Source organism: Corapipo altera, unplaced genomic scaffold (assembly GCF_003945725.1).
Source record: "Corapipo altera isolate COAL_440 unplaced genomic scaffold, ASM394572v1 189, whole genome shotgun sequence".
NCBI classification, from domain to species: Eukaryota; Metazoa; Chordata; class Aves; order Passeriformes; family Pipridae; genus Corapipo; species Corapipo altera.
The window spans coordinates 256,816-274,097 of record NW_020885064.1 but is presented as its reverse complement, the minus strand read 5'-3'; the positions used below and the strand labels follow the sequence as shown (position 1 = coordinate 274,097).

General features: G+C 53.3%; 1 protein-coding gene across 1 annotated transcript; it reads right to left on the bottom strand.

The window, feature by feature from the left end:
• Positions 1-10,663: 10,663 nt before the first annotated feature.
• LOC113959814 (folate receptor gamma-like) lies at positions 10,664-13,215 on the bottom strand. Its single transcript, XM_027669077.1, has 4 exons — positions 12,992-13,215; positions 12,183-12,371; positions 11,576-11,711; positions 10,664-11,344 (listed from the first exon to the last, which is right to left on the bottom strand). Exons 1-4 carry the CDS (start codon positions 13,145-13,147, stop codon positions 10,983-10,985), a joined length of 843 nt encoding a protein of 280 aa, XP_027524878.1. The 5' UTR covers positions 13,148-13,215; the 3' UTR covers positions 10,664-10,982.
• Between the last annotated feature and the right edge of the window lie 4,067 nt (positions 13,216-17,282).

Genomic DNA, 17,282 nt, shown 5'->3' with positions numbered 1-17,282 from the left:
TCACAGCAGTAGTTAATGAACACGACACTGGTTATTTTACCCTTCTCATTGGTGTTTCTGGGATAAAATATCCATGAACAAGAGACAAATTTAGACAGGCATGTCAAGGAGTTTTGAAATTTATCAGCTGCCTCAATATTTAGAAGTTCCCCATAGCAATGTTGATGTTTTTTTGTTTCAGTTTGTTTTGTTTTAGTTTGGGTTTTGTTTTGGTTTCTGTTTCTGTTTTGGTGGTTTTTGTTTTTGGGTTTTTGTTTGTTTCTTTTTTAAAATACTCTGATTTCAAGTAGTAAATCATGACTGTGATTAAATCTCGTGTGTCCATCCCGTAGCCAGTTGAACTCTTCCAACCCCCTGAACCAGGTTTGATCCTGGGAAGGTGGATTATGGTACTGAGGATGTTTATTTCATTTTTTTTTTTACAGTAAGTGTGAAAGGTCTGACCCAAAGGTCTTGTAACTGTTCATCCAATAGATAAAGATTGAATAAAGTCTGGAAAAAAATGCAAAAAATTAAAAATAAAATTAAGATTTAAAAAAAATATGAAAAAAAAAATGCAAATTTATCTCACCAGCAGAGAGAAAGAAGGTCCAAAGAGACCTGACTTACTGAGTTCAGACGATGGGAGGGGCAAAAGAAAATCTGAATTGATCTAAAACTTGTCCCCAGAGTGTGGTGGCTGTGATGACTCTTCAGTACAACCCTCAAGCCCAGCGTGAGCTGGTGACTGCAGACACAACCACACTGAAATGGGATGAAATGAGATGGTTTGCAAATCTGAAGATAAAAATGGGCAGATGAAAATTCTTTGTCTCTTGGGACCCTGAAGCAAAGGACAGAAGTTCCCTGAAGCGAAGGACAGAAGTTCCCTGGAGACCCAGGTCTGGTCTGAAGCCCATGAATGGGCTTGGTGGGTAAATGGGTCACGGAATCCTCCCAGAAACGTGACGTGGGATGTCAGAACACATCTCAGTGATCCTCCCCAGCCTTAATATTTTCTGTCTCCTGTAACGAGGACGAAACCCCATGTGAATGAACATTTTAATTAGAAGAGAGAGAAGGGATTAAACACTCCTTCCACACTTTGCCCTTGAGTCCCATCAGCAAAACCTCTCAGCAGTGAGATCAGGCTCTGCGAGGGCTCCAGAGGGACAAACCCTCAGGGCAACCTTCCTGCTGCGGTGTTTTGGAAATGTGCCCTATTCTGCATGACTGGGGCTCGGGCTGGGCTGTGCTGAGGAAGCTGAGCCTTCAGAGACCACAAACAGCCACCAAAATCAGTGGTCAGTGGGTCTGTTGAGCCCTGGCTTTGGCTGTGGGGGTGGGAGGGTGGCTGTGGGTGGGTGATGCCCTCGATGCTGTGGGTCAGGAGTCGAACCTGGGCTGGTCAGAGCTGTCACTGTCCCTGAAAGTGTTCAAAAAACATGTGGATGTGGCCCCTGGGGACATGGTTAAGCGGTGACCACAGTGGTGGTGCTGGTTGACAGTTGGACTTGATTATCTTAGGGGTCTTTTCCAACCTTAACGTTCCCATGTTTCTGTGACTCTGGAAGGCAGCTGCACCCCGGCACAACTCAGGGCAGCATCTGGAAGGACATCAGATTGTCCATACTGACCCCTCTTTTTGGTGTTAGATCTAACAAACAGCATTTTAAATGGTGTTTCACAAGGCCTGGGGACCTTCTGGCACTGGGGTCACCACAGACCAGCAGCTCCTGGTGCAGAACTTGCCCCTGTCAGGCGGGAGGATGCAGCAGCTCAGAAGTTGTTTCACCGTGGCTGGGTGAGGATGATGGCAGAGCACTCCCACTTTCCCGACTCCACGGGCTCTCTCTGCCCCTTGTCCTGCCTCCTCACACACTCAGGGATGCTCCATGGGGCTGGACCCCCCTCCAGGCAGCTTCTCTCCCTGTCCTGTGTGTGGGATGGGAGGCGATGTCCCCCGGGGGTCCCTGTGCTGCCCGGGGGCTGCCGAGGGTGCCCCTGGCTGGGGCTGTGCCCCAGGCAGTGCTCAGGAAAGGCACAGGCACGTGCCAGGCACAGGAGGCTCATTTCTCTGCCAAGCTCCAGCGCTCCCTGAACCAGGAGAACTGTTTTGGGGAGAATATTCTTCAATGCATTTGTTTTTCCCGTGGATTTCTCTCCCCACTCGGTGAAGGCCCTGAAGACTTTTGCTGTTTGCAGTTTGCTCTGACAAAATGTTCCAAAGCCTAATCCTGTTGAGGGAAAAATGGTTCCTGGAATTGGTTTTAAATTTGCCACCTGCAATTTTATTTAATGCAGTTTAGTTCTTACATTAAAGAACAGTGAGCTATTACACCTGAGTGTCCTCTTCCAGCCACTCAGGATTCCACAGAGCCCTTCCCCATCCTCCAGTGATCCCTTTTCCAGGCTAGAGAGTCCGGGTTCACCCACATCTTCCCTGCATGGAAATCATTTTATGCTTGTTGGTTGTTTTTGTTTCCTCTTCCTGGTCTTGCCCAGTCCCCGTGGAAGAGTCTGCTTCATCGAGGCTGTCAAATAAAGACCTCTGTGGTTAAAGAGAAAGTAACTGGGAGAGACACAAAACAAACCTGGTAGTTAATGGGGACAATAGCAAAGTCTAAAACTCTTCAGCCCTTAATTGATGGACCATCAGGAAACTCCAGCTCAGCTTTGGAGAGGGTCAGACTGGCCTTTATGGCTGATACAAAGAAGGACTGATGGAGCTGAGGATTTGGGATACCTGAGGGTCCTGTGGGACTTCCAACACCACCCTGAACCCACGGCTGACCCAGCACCTGGGTCACAGCACCTCCTGCGAGCAGCCACTCCGACCCTTTGCTTTGGGCACCTTCACCTGGACAAACCCACCACTTCAGAACTGGGAGAAATCACTGAGAATGCTTTAAATGATACTCCTTATTCATGAAATATTTCCTTTAGTATTGCTTCCTCAGACATAATCCCTGGGTCCCCATCCAAAGACATTTCTGATACTGTTTTCCAGTGGCGCTCCAGTGGCTCACAGTCATGCAGAGAAACAGCCAGGAACCACTTTGGGGACATGACAGGAACTTTTCTGGACTGGTTGTTACCCCACGTGCTCTCTCTGTCCATTGACATCCACTGGATTGAACCAGCAGTTTGTTTTTCTCTAAGGCATCTGCCCAAACATTAGCTGGTTGAATTCTAAAAATCCCAAATGTGGAGAATTCAGGATGTCCCTGATATTTCCTCTGACTTCTTCCTATGGTTAAACATCACCCCTGCAGAACATGTACCTGCTGACATGGGCTCTGAAGCAAACTGCTTTTTGACTGCCACCCTGGCACTGTCTCATCAGGCTGGAAGTGGGTGGAAAGAAAAACTCCCCCAGGGAATTTCCCCTCTCCGTGGGCTGGTTTTGAGCTCTGCAGAGGAATCAGGGAGCAGCTGGGCCAGTCTCCACAGCCTGGATCTAAACATGGAGAGGAATTACAGCAGCTGCTGGGCTTTGGGGGGGCAGGGCTGGGAACGAGGGGAGTGTTTGGGTTTAGTGTGAACAAACATCTCATCCCTTGTGCAGACACACGAGTGAACCTTATGACTGAAACCAGATGCAAAATCATCCCCCCAAGCTGTCTCAGCCTTGGTTCACGTGCCTTTCTGCCTGAGAGCAAGAGCTGCACAGACAGAGGGAATGTGACAGCTCAGGTACCAGGGCAGGTCCAGCCTTGACAGCAGGGGCTCTCTGAGTGCTCCTGGAGACACTCCCTGCCTGTGCTGGCTCTGTGCCCCACACCCCCAGCCCTGCTGGAACAACCACACCGGTGCCAAGGCACAGTGACAGTGGCTCTGGTGCTGGACACTCCCCTGCAGAGCTCCCTCCTGGCAGGGCCCGTGCCCCGTGTCACGGGGGTCCTGCTGTGACACCCACGGCACGGAGAGGGGAGATTGTGTCTGTTCACATCCCCTCCCTCACACAGAGCGGGGAGATTGTGTCTGTTCACATCCCCTCCCTCACACAGAGCAGGGAACTCGTGTCTGTTCACATCCCCTCCCTCACACAGAGCAGGGAACTCGTGTCTGTTCACATCCCCTCCCTCACACAGAGCAGGGAACTCGTGTCTGTTCACATCCCCTCCCTCACACAGCCCCCCAGACCTGCCCTTGGCTTCCCCAGGCTGCCCTGGGCATCAGGGGCACAGCAGAGGGCTGAGGGCTGGCTGGGTGTGAGGAGATGCTGAGCCTCCCTGGGGTCCCTCTCACCTGCAGGTTACAGAAACCCACCTGTGGTGCCTGAGAAGCACCAAATCACAGGAGGGGTTGGGTTGGAAGGGACCTCAAGGATCATCTATTAGGAAAGGGTTCTTCCCCCAGAGGGTGGTTGGGCACAGGAGCAGGCTCCCCAGGGCAGCAGTCACAGCACCAAGAACTCAGGGAGTGTTTGGACAACACTCTCAGGGTACATGGTGGGGTTGTTGGGGTGTCCTGGGCAGGGCCAGGAGTTGTAGTCTATGATCTTTGTGGGTCCCTTGCAACTCAGGATATTCTGTGATTCTATGATCCAGATCCATCCCTCTGCCACGGGCAGGGACACCTTCCATCTGCCCTGGCTTGCTCCAGGAAAATCCCTGATTGCACTTGACACAAGGGAAAAAACCAAATCTCAAAGCAAGACTCATTAACATTGTTCCCAGGCTTTTGTTTTTAAGCACATTCCCATTTTGGAAATCAAGACCTTCACTTTTCCTGGGTGGGAATTGATCCTCTCTATATTGCTCTGTGACCCAAACTGGATTGGGTGGTCCCAGGGTGTGTTTCTCCTCCTGGAGTGACAAGTGCCAGTTGTTCTGCACAGGGACAGTGGGATTTGGGCCAGGCTCAACCCCCCGAGTGCTCGGTGTAACCAGCCCTGGCAGCTGGGCTGGGGCTGGTTCAGCACAACCAGGGGGAGAAGTTCCCTTGCTACGATTGTGTCTGTCAGGAAAGAGGCAGAGCTGGAGCAAACAGGTCCAAGGAGAAAACAGAAGAGCAACTGGACAGTCAGATTGTGGCTAAGAGAGGGGTGAGCTCTCTGAAGCATTTCTTGGGTACAGAAATCCTGCTTCTGGCCACTTTCACTGCTGGTTGTGGCTTTTTGCCTCTCCTGCTGGGTGCAAGCACATCCCCAGGTGAAGTACGGTCCCAAATGGTCAGTATGATGGGGGTGTTTATGATCCAACTTATCTCATAATTACCACAAATTCTGGGAATTAAACCCTCGTTCCCATTTGTCGCTGACCTCTGCAGCGCCCCTGACACCGGGAGCTGTGGGATCGAGGTGACTCACCCCTGCGAACAGGAGCTTCCACAGCAGCAATTATTTCATCCTCACTCATCAGAGGGATGTGGTTTTGCTGGGGGGAGCGATGGATTCAGTGCTAGAAAACGATTCTGGATAATTTTTGCAAAAGCGAATCATTTTAATGCTGGGCCAGTTTTTCCTCCAGCAAACAACCACAATTAATGATGCATTTTTCTGAAAATTGGGGTTCTCTCAGACACCTGACCCTGCCTTTTGTGTTTTTATTTTTCAGACGAGAGATAATTTCTTTCATTAGCCCAAAGGCTGGAGCTGGGAGATAAGTCTTGTGGAAGAACATTCTTTGTATAAAATGTGTAAATAACAGCCTCTGGTGACACTTCACTGCCACTGCTCTCTGATTCATCCCTTGTGCTTTTAGGGGTCCTGGTGGCCCCACAGGGGGCTCAGGAGGGAAAACCTTGTCTGCATGGGGGGTTCTGAGGGGAAAATCTGTGTACAGCCAGTAATCCCAGAGTTATGGAGGCTGGAAAAGCCCTCCCAGCCCATGGATCCCCCCTGTGCCCCATCCCCACCTTGTCCCCAGCCCAGAGCACTGAGTGCCACGGCCAGGCCTTCCTGGGACACCTCCAGGGCTGGGCACTCCAAACCTCCCTGGGCAGCCCCTGCCAAGGCCTCACCACCCTTTCCAGCAGCAAATTCCTCCTCCTGTCCAACCTGAGCCTCCCCTGGCACAGCTGGAGGCCGTTCCCTCTCCTCCTGTCCCTTGTTCCCTGGCAGCAGAGCCCGACCCCCCCCGGCTCCCCCCTCCTGTCAGGGGGTTGCAGAGCCAGAAGGTCCCCCCTGAGCCTCCTTTTCTCCAGGCTGAGCCCCCCCAGCTCCCTCAGCCACTGCTTATATCACTGACTCTCTAATAACACCCAATATTATTGCAATAACATCTCTCTTAGTCAGGTCCCCAGACTGAGCCTGGATGAGACTCACAGGGTGCGAAGTCTGGCTTAAACCCAGGATGTTCATGAAAAACAAACAAAATCCCCCATCTTTAAGTATGTGTTTTGTTTTTTTTTTAAAGCTGAGAAATCCAACCAGCCCACACAATTTGCTGATGAAAATACAGGAAAGGCAAGAGGGTTGGTGGGTCTCCCCCAAGGCCCAAGTATTCATGAACACTGAAATTACACCAGGGAGGTGGAGGAACCTTCTTGTGGAAGGCATTCCTGCCCAGGGCAGGGGGTGGAACAAGATGATCTTTAAGGTCCCTTCCAACCCAAACCCTTCTGGGACTCTGTGGTTCAGGCCCCCGTGTCCCTGTTAGTGAAGATCAACACACCCCAGGAGGAGAAGCTGCCCTAGATGTAGATGAGGAATCTCAGGACACATACAGAACAAATGAGATGTGCAGGGCAGTGGTGGAAAACAAACATCTAACATGAAATTTTCAAAGGAAACATGAAAAGTAGGAATAGAAGGGACCCTGAGGGATCTTGTGGTCCAGCTGCCCCCCTTGAAGGACAACAGCTCACCCAAACCAACCCAGAAGAGTGTTCAGTAAATCTGATCTAATGTTCCTGGTTGGCACCTCTGTACCTCTCCAAAAGCCCCTTGTGCCTGAAAGGAGCCCTTGTGCTGCATTTCCTGGGGGACTTTAATTATTTTGTTCCTAATAGGTCCTTGTGTTACCTCACAGAAGGTGCCCCCACTTGGGTTTGGTGCCATCTGAGCGCTGGAAGGAGACTGGAGTCACACCAAAAACTGTGAATAGTGAGGCAGAATAATAAAGACCACGTCAGTCTGGGACATTCACATGGAATACAGTGATTAAAGGGCAGATCCTTCAGGGAAGATCAGCTCTGCACCGTGACATCAGCAATGTTCACACCCAACGACACCACTGGTTAACACAAGCAGGGGATAACGGCAGCAACACAACCACATCCCTCTTCTTTGGTGATGCAGAATTGATAACTGCGTCTGGAGACAGTCCTTTTCCAGGCAGTTTTGTCTTCACTTTGTGGTGGTTTCATTTAGACTGTTCTGTGCTCCCCTGTTTCCGAAGGTGTGACATGGGACACGTCCCTGGGCAGTCCCAGCTGGGCCCCCGTCCCAGTGCAGTCCCAGCAGGGCCCGTGCCATCCCCTGCTCCTGCCCTGGCAGCCAGACGTGCCGCCCCAGCTGCAGCAGAAATTACAGCTCCTTGGCACAATTTGTTCCTAAGAAATCCGTGGTTGCTGCTGCCATGTGTGCTCCACAAAGACTGGCCTTTCCTGTGTCACTATTTTTCAGGAAATGAATGTTAATCTGACTGGTTCTCTGCCCTTTTCCACCTCTCCCGTGGCAGGCCCTGGGGTTACCTCCCTCCACACTGGTTTTCACTCCCATTTATCTTCTGTTTATCCTCCAGGATCTCTGCCAGCAGCCCTGGGGCTGCTCCTGCCCCTCTCAAAGTGCTCCCAGGGGAATTGTCACCCTGCTCTTACCCTGTCCTGCTCATTTAAAACCATCTGTTTCATTACTTTCTTATTTTTTCCCTATTTCCTCTGATTTCTTACTTGGCTGCTGATGTTTGTTAGACTACTCCAGGAAAAATAATTTATATCTAAAAAGTAAAGCCTCCCATTCCTGGTCACACCATCCATCACTCTCTGTGCCTCCCCAGCATCTGAATACCAAAGCAGCTCGTACATCAATCTGTGCTCACTGAATGCAAATCACCTCCTGCCTTCCCATCCCTTACACTTTTGCTTTCCATGCTCTTGCTGCTTCTTTCTGTAAATCATCACTCCTGTTTTCTTCTCATGCCAGGGATCACTGCAAAGGTGGGGATTTATGCTGATACTTTCTAGTGCTCTTCTTGGTTAGTCATTCCGTTGGTGTGGTTTGGGAAAAAAAACCTGCTGTTTTGATTCCATCTGTAACAAACTGAACGACTTCCTGAAATGTGTCCTCCCAGGCACTGTCTTTGTGTGATCAGAGAATCCTGGAATGGTTTTGGGTGGAACATCCAGTGCCCTGGGCAGGGACACCTTCCACCAGCCCAGGTTGCTCCAAGCCCCGTCCAACCTGACCTTGGGCACTTCCAGGGATGGGGCAACGAGGCATCTCCAGCTCGGTTTTCCCAAGCCCACCTTGCTGAAGTCAAGTGCTTTCAGTTACAAAAACCAGACAAAGAAGAGCAAATAGAAGCCCAAGAGAATGAAGGTCTTTGGCAGGGGAGGTCCTGCTGGGTGGCACTGCTTCTCTCCTTGGAACCACCCCCATGGACACCCCGGAAAATGCAACATTCCTGCTCGAGCCCTGGACAGGTGTCAGAGATCCCAGTGGGGAGAAAGGTTTTTTGGGACAGGGTTGAGACCAAACAGTTTCTCTTCATCTCACCCACCAAGTTCTGCCTCCCTGCTTGCAGTGCCTACTTCCAGTTCTCCCTCCTGTCCTGCTCCATCCGTCATTTCTGTCACAGGAATCAGCCCCAAGTGTTCCCTTTCCCTGTCCCTACCTGGGGCAGGCAGGGCAAACCTCACACCCCCCCCATGGGCTAGGAGACATTTCTGAGACTAAGCCCTGCTCAGTCCTGGGGTACCTTCAGCTTTTGCAGGCAACATACTAAATTGAGAGAGATTAGATTAAATGTAACATATTAAACCTAGAGAGGGAAAGGAAAACCTGCTTCTCTGTTTCATGTAAATGCAAGGAATTAGAGACCGGCTGTGACAGAGGCTGCATCATGAGGAGCATTTAAAAATAAAAACAGTGAGCCAGAAAAGCTTCTGGAAACATCTGCTTTTGATCTAAAAACTCCTGAAAATATTTGAAGTGCCACAAAGCTCTGCAGCCTGGACTTGGCCTGACTGGGGCACCCCCAGCATTGCCCCGATACTGCCACGGGCAGGGTGGGAGCTCCAAAGGTTATTGGGGACACCCTCCTGCTGAGTCACGGGGGGCAGAAAGGACCCCCAGCACCCCCCACAGACCCTCCAAAACCTCCCTAGGACCCTCTGGCTTCCTAAACTCCTTCCCAGACAGGAGTCTGGGTGCAGCTGCATCCAACCCCAGCCCAAGACTTGGTCAATGGTTCATATCCAAAGGATTGTGCAGCTGTGACTGAACCTTTGTACAGCTTTGTCTCACGGGATTAAGGATGGCTAACCAGATATATGTATATAAATAAATTGTTTATCACGATCACAGTTAGACTGAAAGATCTCAATCAGAATTATTTACTACACAATATAGCAGCTACAACTATTTTTAAGCAATATTGGAGCAACTATAATAAAGTTAACGAACCAATTATTAAGCAGAGATTGATATCACTCACCCAGACCAACAACCATGGGCAAATCTCTTTGGCTCAACCTCGAGGGGTGACCTTGATGGGTGTCCTTAGAAGGTACTCTGAGAAAGGCTCAGAAGACCCTCTCATTAAAACTGGGTCTGGGCTTCTATAGGATAAAGCACTGGACTGTCAGTCAGGTGTCCCTGGGCTGTGCCAGCTCAGCAGCTTTAGGTGAAGCATCAGTGCTATCACCTGGGGGGTCCTCTCTCAGGTACTTCACCAGCTCTGCCACACCTTTGCCTCAGGTTGGTTGAATTTTGGGATTGAGGAGCCAGGCTGGTCCAGCTTTACCCAACCCCCAAAGCAGTGACTCTCCTTTTCCATCCCCCACCGACAGCTTTGCAAGCAGGGGAGTGTTCAGGGTGTTCTCCTCCACTCAGGCAGAGCCTCCCACTCTGCTCCACTCCCCCCTTCCTTTCAGAAGCTGCTGAGGTTTTGCTGGAGGTTTGTTTCTGCTTCAGAGGAAGGAAAGCCCCAAATAAGCACAGCAGCACAGAGCTGCTCTGAGGGCTGGAGCCCCTCTGCTCTGAGGGCTGGAGCCCCTCTGCTCTGGAGCCAGGCTGGGAGAGCTGGGGGGTTCACCTGGAGAGGAGAAGGCTCCAGGGAGAGCTGAGAGCCCCTTGCAGGGCCTAAAGGGGCTCCAGGAGAGCTGGAGAGGGACTGGGGACAAGGGCCTGGAGGGATAGGACATAGGGAATGGCTTCCCACTGCCAGAGGGCAGGGATAGGTGGATTCTTCCCTGTGAGGGTGGGGAGGCCCTGGCCCAGGTTGCTCAGAGAAGCTGTGGCTGCCCCTGGATCCCTGGAAGTGTCCAAGGCCAGGCTGGACAGGGCTTGGAGCAACCTGGGCTGGTGGAAGGTGTCCCTGCCCATGGCAGGGGGTGGCACTGGATGGGCTTTGACATCTCTTCCAACCCAAACCATTTGTTATTTTATGACCTTTCCTACCCCCCAGGACAAGCTCCTACATTTACAGATCCCCCCCCCCCCCAGCCCCGCCCCCTTCCTCCCCCCGGGGCACTGCCCTCTCCTCAGCAGAATTTCACATCAGTACAGCAAGGCTGGTCCAGAGCACAACTTTATTATCAGCCCCACTCTTCAGGGAGTCCCAACAGCCCAAAGGACCTGACACCAGAGCTCAGCCAGGCCAGCACAGCCATGGGGTGGGAACAGATGTGCAGGAGCTCCTACATCAGGGCAGAGATTGCTTTGCCCTTCCCAGGATGGCAAGGAAATCCCTGCCCTGGTCAGCTGGAAGCTGCTCACACTCAGCACTCACTGGGGTGTGTGACCAGCTGGGACAGACAGACCCAAGTTAGCTGTGCCAGCTCCTCTTGCAGGGCAGCTGGAGCAGTCCAGGCCATGTCCCTTTAGGAAACAGTCACAGGGACCCCCATCCATGGGATCCATAGCCTCTGGCTGCCTCAGGCAGCAGCACGAGGGCCAGAGGCAGCAGGACCAGGACAGACCATGGCAGAGCACACACAGCGTGGTCACTCTCAGGAGCCACGTCCTCCAGCCCAGCAGGGGAGGATCTCTTTTTCCAAGAGTAGTACTTGGCCACAGCCACGTTGGGGTTCCCCTGGGCAGGGTCAAACCACATCTGGATGCAGTGCCCGCTGCCCCTGCGTGCCGTGGTGTATCTGTACGAGTGGGACCAGATCTTCTCACACAGGTCTTTGGGCTGGGGGAAGACCTCGCTGAAGGGTCTGCACAGGGAGCCCCAGGGACAGCGGTTCCTTCCTGGGGACAGAGCACCACAGGAGGAGAGGTCAGCACGAGCACTGGGCCAACCCTCCCCTGGTGTCCTTTCCCTGCCCACAGCCCCTCATCACACCAGGGCTGAGGGGAGTGGCTTGGCCACCTTCTAGTTGGCAGCCCTGGAACGTGAGGGTGATTTGGGGTCCTGGCAGCAGTGACACCACCAGTGACCCGCCTGGGGGAGCGAGGAGAGGCTCCCCACAGCCCACCAACCTGTTGCCCAGTTCCAGCCCTTGTGCCAGTTCTCCTTGCAGGTGACAGCATCCCTGCAGTCCTGCCACCACTGCTCGCAGTCCTCCTGGCACAGGGGCACGTGGAGAATCCTCTCCCGACGCCAGCTGCTGTCAGCCTGCAAGGGGACAGGACCAAGCAGGCTGGGGAAGGGGCCTGAAAATCAAGGGCAGGATCTGCCCCATCCCAGATCCCCCCCAGCCCTTCCCACTGGGCTCCAGAGCTGATCTCAGAAGTGTTTCAGCCCCTGCAGAGATGTGCCTTGACAAAAGCTCTTCCATCAGTCAGACAGGCCTAAGTAGTGGCCAGAAAAGTCTTTGGAATCTTTCCACCCAGTAGGAAAGGTTGGGACAGCCTAGATTTTTGGAAGGAATTCTTCCCTGGGAGGGTGGTGAGCCCCTGGCCCAGGTTGCCCAGAGAAGCTGTGGCTGCCCCTGGATCCCTGGAAGTGTCCCAGGCCAGGTTGGACAGGGCTTGGAGCAACCTGGGCTGGTGGAAGGTGTCCCTGCCCAGGGCAGGGGTGGCACTGGATGGGCTTTAAGGTCCCTTACAACCCAAACAGTTCCATGACTCCATGATCTGATCCTACCTCGTCGATCCAGGGCCCCAGGTTGGGGGAACACTCGTACAAACACGTGTCCTGGATGAAGTGGCGCTTGCACTTGGGTGGCATCACCCCACAGTGGTTCCAGTTGAAGTTGTACAGGTTGGATTCGTCCTTGTGGGCCTCTGAACTGGTGTTGGCTGTGCAGCAGGCATTGTCCTTCCAGGGAGAACACTGTGACAGAAGGAGGGACAGGCTGTTGGGGAGGGCAGGAGCTCCAGGGGGTCAGAGGATGCTGCAGGTGCTGGTTCCCTGCAGGGCCCCCAGCAAGGAGTCTTCAGCAGCCAGAGGATTTTCTGTCCTCCAGCAAACCCTTGGGCACTTTAGACTGAAGAGTTCTGGGCTGGAGCCCTGGAGGAAGAGCAGGAGGTCAGAGCCTCACCAGGAATGAGTCCCACCCTGAGGAAGAGGAGCAAACCCCTTCTCCTGCACCCCAACTTGCTCTTAGCCCCATCTCTGCCAAGGGCCTGGGGCAGAGCAAGGAGAGTCTCCAACACCAAGAGGGAGCAGAGGAGAGTCTTCCCTTTCCATGGGGAAAAGCTCGAGGGTACCTGAGCTTTGGGAAGGGGAGATGTCCTGGTTAAAGAGGGGTGACACTGAGCTGACAGCTCCTCACACCACTGCCCCTGCCCTGGCCATTTGCTGGAAGAAGGCAGCAAACAAACAGGTCTCATACCCAGCGTGGGCTTTCTCCCTCAGGCAAGGAGCAGCCAAGCCCAAAGCAGCCCCCAGCATCTGGGGAGGTGGGTACAGGGGAGCCCAGACAGCCCCACGCAGCCCCCCCCAGCTCATACCTGGTGGTGCAGCTTCCCCTCGGGGCCAGGCTCGCTCTTGTGGTGCTTGGCGTCCATGCACACGTTCAGCAGCGGGTCCCTCGCCGGCAGCACCGCCCCGGCTGCCAACAGCACCAGCAGCACCGGCAGCACCGGCAGCACCGGCCCCGCTGCCATGGCACGGCCAGCCCGGGGACCGGGCACAGGGGACAGGGACAATCGGGAGGGGCTGCGGGACAGGGACAGCTCGGGGACCGGGACTGCGGGACAGGGACAATCGGGAGGGGCTGTGGGGACAGGGACAGCCCGGGGACCGGGCAGAGGGGACAGGGGCAATCGGGGACCGGGCAGAGGGGACAGGGACACTCGGGAGGGGCCGGGCACTGGCAGCAGCTCGGGAGGTGCTGCGGGGGCCGGGCACTCCCGGGATGTGCCAGCGGCTCACGGCACCAAGGACACAAGCACAGCCTCCCCCGGGCAGGGCTGCAAGGTCAGACACGTTATCACCGGGACAGCGTCGGGAAGAACACCCTGGGATTGATCAACACCCCTGAGGGGAGCGGGGTCCTGTGTGAGACCTGCTCAGACTGGGGTCCTTTGCCACCCCACTGCTTCAGAGGGACCTTCCAGACCCCAAACCTTTGAACCAAGGCAGGGGTAGGTCAGGGATCCCTAGAGAGTGTTCAGGGGGGGCAGGAAAATGCACAGACACCTTGGGTGGACCATGAGCTGCAGGAGCCCCACCTTGTCCTCAGGCATATGTCAAGACAGAAAAGCTTTTTTTTTTTTGTTTTATCTGTGTCTGGGACTTTGGAGACCCTCTCCTGAGGGGAGGGTTCCCTCTCCAGGGGATACCTGAATCATAGAATCCCAGAATGGTTTGGGATGGAAGGGACTTTAAAGCTCAGCTCATCCCACCCCCTGCCACAGGCAGGGACACCTTCCAGTAGCCCAGGTTGCTCCAAGCCCCATCCAACCTGGCCTGACTTGAGCAATAAAAGACATTTCACACCATCATGCCTTGGGATGATGCCTCTGCCTGCCTGGGACAAATTTTATCATAATTTACTAAAAAAGCCCCAAACAACCAAAAAACCCAAATGGCCAGCAACAAGACCCAAACAAGCAAATTCCCTGCCATTCCTCATCAATACAGCACAAGGGTCTAAACCAACTGCCTTTTAAGAGGGATTTTGCAAATCACAGGAGCATAACAAAGCCATTACAGCACTAAAATAGCACAAAAGTCCCCAGAAGAAGCAGTTACAGACCTGAGGAAGCAGACACAGAAATCTGAGAACTGGGAAGTACCACCTTGTGTCATAACTACACTCATATATGTAAAACCAAGTCTCCCCTCAAAAAAAAAAAAAAAAAAAAAAAAAAAAAAAATTAACCTTACCAGCCCTGAGAGCTTCTAAACCTACTGCAACACCTTAAAAACACTCAGCTCAACACCTTCCTGGGGGCAGCTTTAATAGGAAGGCTCCTGGTAGCTCTTGGGAGGAACCTCTGCCTGTGTTTAGGGAGGTTTCACTCCTGCCAGCCTTTGTTTCTGCAGAGGTGGATGTTTTGTTGTTTTGTTATAACCAGCTCATCTGGCCTCTTTCCCAGGCAGAACCTCTTGCCTGGGAGACACTTGGGTGTTTGGTTCCAAAATCAGGTCTCTGCTCAGCCTTGGCCCTTCATAACAATCCCCATTTCCTCTACTGGCCCTACACCAGGCAGAAGAGCCAGGCAGGGACTGACCCAGGGTTTGTAATAAATAGTGGAATAAACCCAAAAGGCAGCAAATGACATGCAGGAATAATGCTGCTGCCTCAGAAGGAAGAACAACAGCAATTCCCAACACAAACGAGAAATGCAGGTGCTGAGGGGAGCAGTGCAGCTCCTTGTAACACCTGAGCACAGACATTGCTGCCAAAAGCTTCCCCAGAGCCCATGAGAGCCCTGACTCTCAGCACAGGCTCAGAGTCTTCCTCCTAGGGCAGCTTTTGGGGCTGTTTTGCTGTTCTCATCACTCACATTGCTGATGTTTTGGTGATGAACCACTTGCCTAGGGAGCAAATCTTCCTAAATTTCATGTGTGAGCACTTTAGGCTCTGGGAGATCCCAGGATCACTGGGGCTGGAAAAGCCCTCCCAGCCCATGGATCCCCCCTGTGCCCCATCCCCACCTTGTCCCCCAGCCCAGAGCACTGAGTGCCACGGCCAGGCCTTCCTGGGGCACCTCCAGGGCTGGGCACTCCAAACCTCCCTGGGCAGCCCCTGCCAAGGCCTCACCACCCTTTCCAGCAGGAAATTCCTCCTCCTGTCCCACCTGAGCCTCCCCTGGCACAGCCTGAGGCCGTTCCCTCTCCTCCTGTCCCTTGTTCCCTGGCAGCGGAGCCCGACCCCCCCCGCCTCCCCCCTCCTGTCAGGTAGAAAAGAACCTCGTGCTTCTCCCCCTCACACTGGAGCTGTCACTGAGCAGATCTTCCCTTCTCGCCTCTGACCTCCCTCTCCTCTGCTCCCTCCTCCCCCTCCAGATGAGTGTTTCCCCCAGGTGCAGGACTGGGGTGGTCTCAGATGCCCTGAGCTGTCCTGGCTCTTTCCTGCTCCTTGCCTGGGAATTTCTAATATCTGGTTTGTTTTTGGAACTGCTGATCACTGAACTGTGTTGTAACACTGTCAGAGCAGTGACAGCTTGTTCCTGAGAGATAATTTTCAGCCACCAGCCTGTCATCTTCCATGTGACGTGCCCCGTGCTCTCCCCAGCACATCGCTGCCTGTTCATCTCAGCTGCTTTTGCAGTAAAATCTCCTGGTTTGTTGTTGAGTGACTCAGTCGTACCAGGTGTCACATCCCACTCCCACGTGGAAAGGAGCACCCAAGAGTCGCAGATGCCCGTGGTGAAACAAGGATGGCAAAAGCCAGAAGGGTCCAAAAAACAAAGCTCTCCAAGTTTAATTGGCCAACTCCACCCTCCGTGTGGAAATTGGGGCATGTTTTGGCCTCTCTTTCTAATGGTGAGAGAAACAGAAGAACAGAAAGAAAGAGGGAAGAAGGAGAGTGTGAAAGAGAGCTTGGATAGGAGAGGAAAGGGGATCACCCGTCCTGGCTCCAGCACTGGTCTGACCAACAGGGTGTTCAGGGTCCTGGGGTCCCCCTGCCCAGGCTTTGGGGGGCACCTTTTTGTAGGGAAGTTCCCCCCCCTCCCCCCAGGATCAGGTTTCTTGCTCTTTAGGTAAACGGGTGAGCAGGTGCAGTCCATTCTTCTGGACCTTTCTGGGAATGGCTCGAGGGGTTTTGAGGGTCTTTTGGAGGTCTTGATCCCCCTCTACCAGACTGACCCTCAGCTGACAGTTCGTGCCCCCTCTGTGACCCCCTTCCTGCGCTGGTGCTGTCCTTTGTGTTGTGGGGTCACCACGGACAGGAACAGGGAAGTTGGCCCCAAAAAGGTGCTGTCCCAGAAAGGTGCTGCCCCACCCTGGTACAGCCCCTTCCCGGGCACACCCTGGTGGCCACACCCTGGTGGCCACACCCCGGTCCAACTCTCTTGCTTGAGTGGCCATCGGAGTTGGAGGCACAGCAACACGTTAACTCCTTCCTGCCCGGGCTGCTGCACTGTGGTCTGCTGCAGATTTTTACAGCTGGTCCTGAAGGGATTTAATATTATCAGAAACTTGGTTGACTTGATGTTTTCCTCTCCCTTTCCCAGACAAAATTTGTTGCAAAGCAGAAATCAGAGAACCACAGAAGTTTTGGGTTGGTGGGCACCTTAAAGGTCATTGCCCACCCCCATGCTCTGCCACACCTTCCACTGGCCCAGGTTGCTCCAAGTCCCATCCAGCCTGGCCTTGGACACTTCCAGGGATGGGGCTGATCCAAGTGTGTGTGGATTCAGCCCTTTGTTCCGTTTCCTGTGACCTTGTCCCACACAGACACCGTGTTTGTGGTTGTGCAGATCCCCCCATCTCTCCAAAAAGCCTCTCAGGGTGTCCCATGGGAACGTGCAGACCTTGTCCTTGCAGGGAGGGCTCAGTGCTGCTGGAGATGGCAGATCCCACCAGGGAGGGGTTAGGGGGTCCCACGTGGCTCCCCACTGCCACAGAGGCCACAGGGGTTGTTATGGTCAGAATCATTAATGAGCAAAAAAGCAAAGGTACTGTGTGTATAAAGGCAAGAATTAATTGTTGGTGTCATTGACAGCAGGCCAACACTAAAGTCAGTGTGAGTCCAGAGCCAGTTATTGCAGAAAAAAGAGCTAAATTAATATTTCTCTACAGAAAATAGTAGTAATAATAATAATAAATTAAGATTATGATACACAC

Excerpts from the sequence above, each read along its gene's own strand:
- LOC113959814 (XM_027669077.1), bottom strand. The coding sequence starts at position 13,147 with ATGGCAGCGGGGCCGGTGCTGCCGGTGCTGCCGGTGCTGCTGGTGCTG. Across the intron at positions 11,712-12,182 it reads TGGGGCCCTGGATCGACGAG|GCTGACAGCAGCTGGCGTCG; the intron begins GTAGGATCAGAT and ends GTCCCCTTGCAG. Across the intron at positions 11,345-11,575 it reads GGGCTGGAACTGGGCAACAG|GAAGGAACCGCTGTCCCTGG; the intron begins GTTGGTGGGCTG and ends CTCTGTCCCCAG.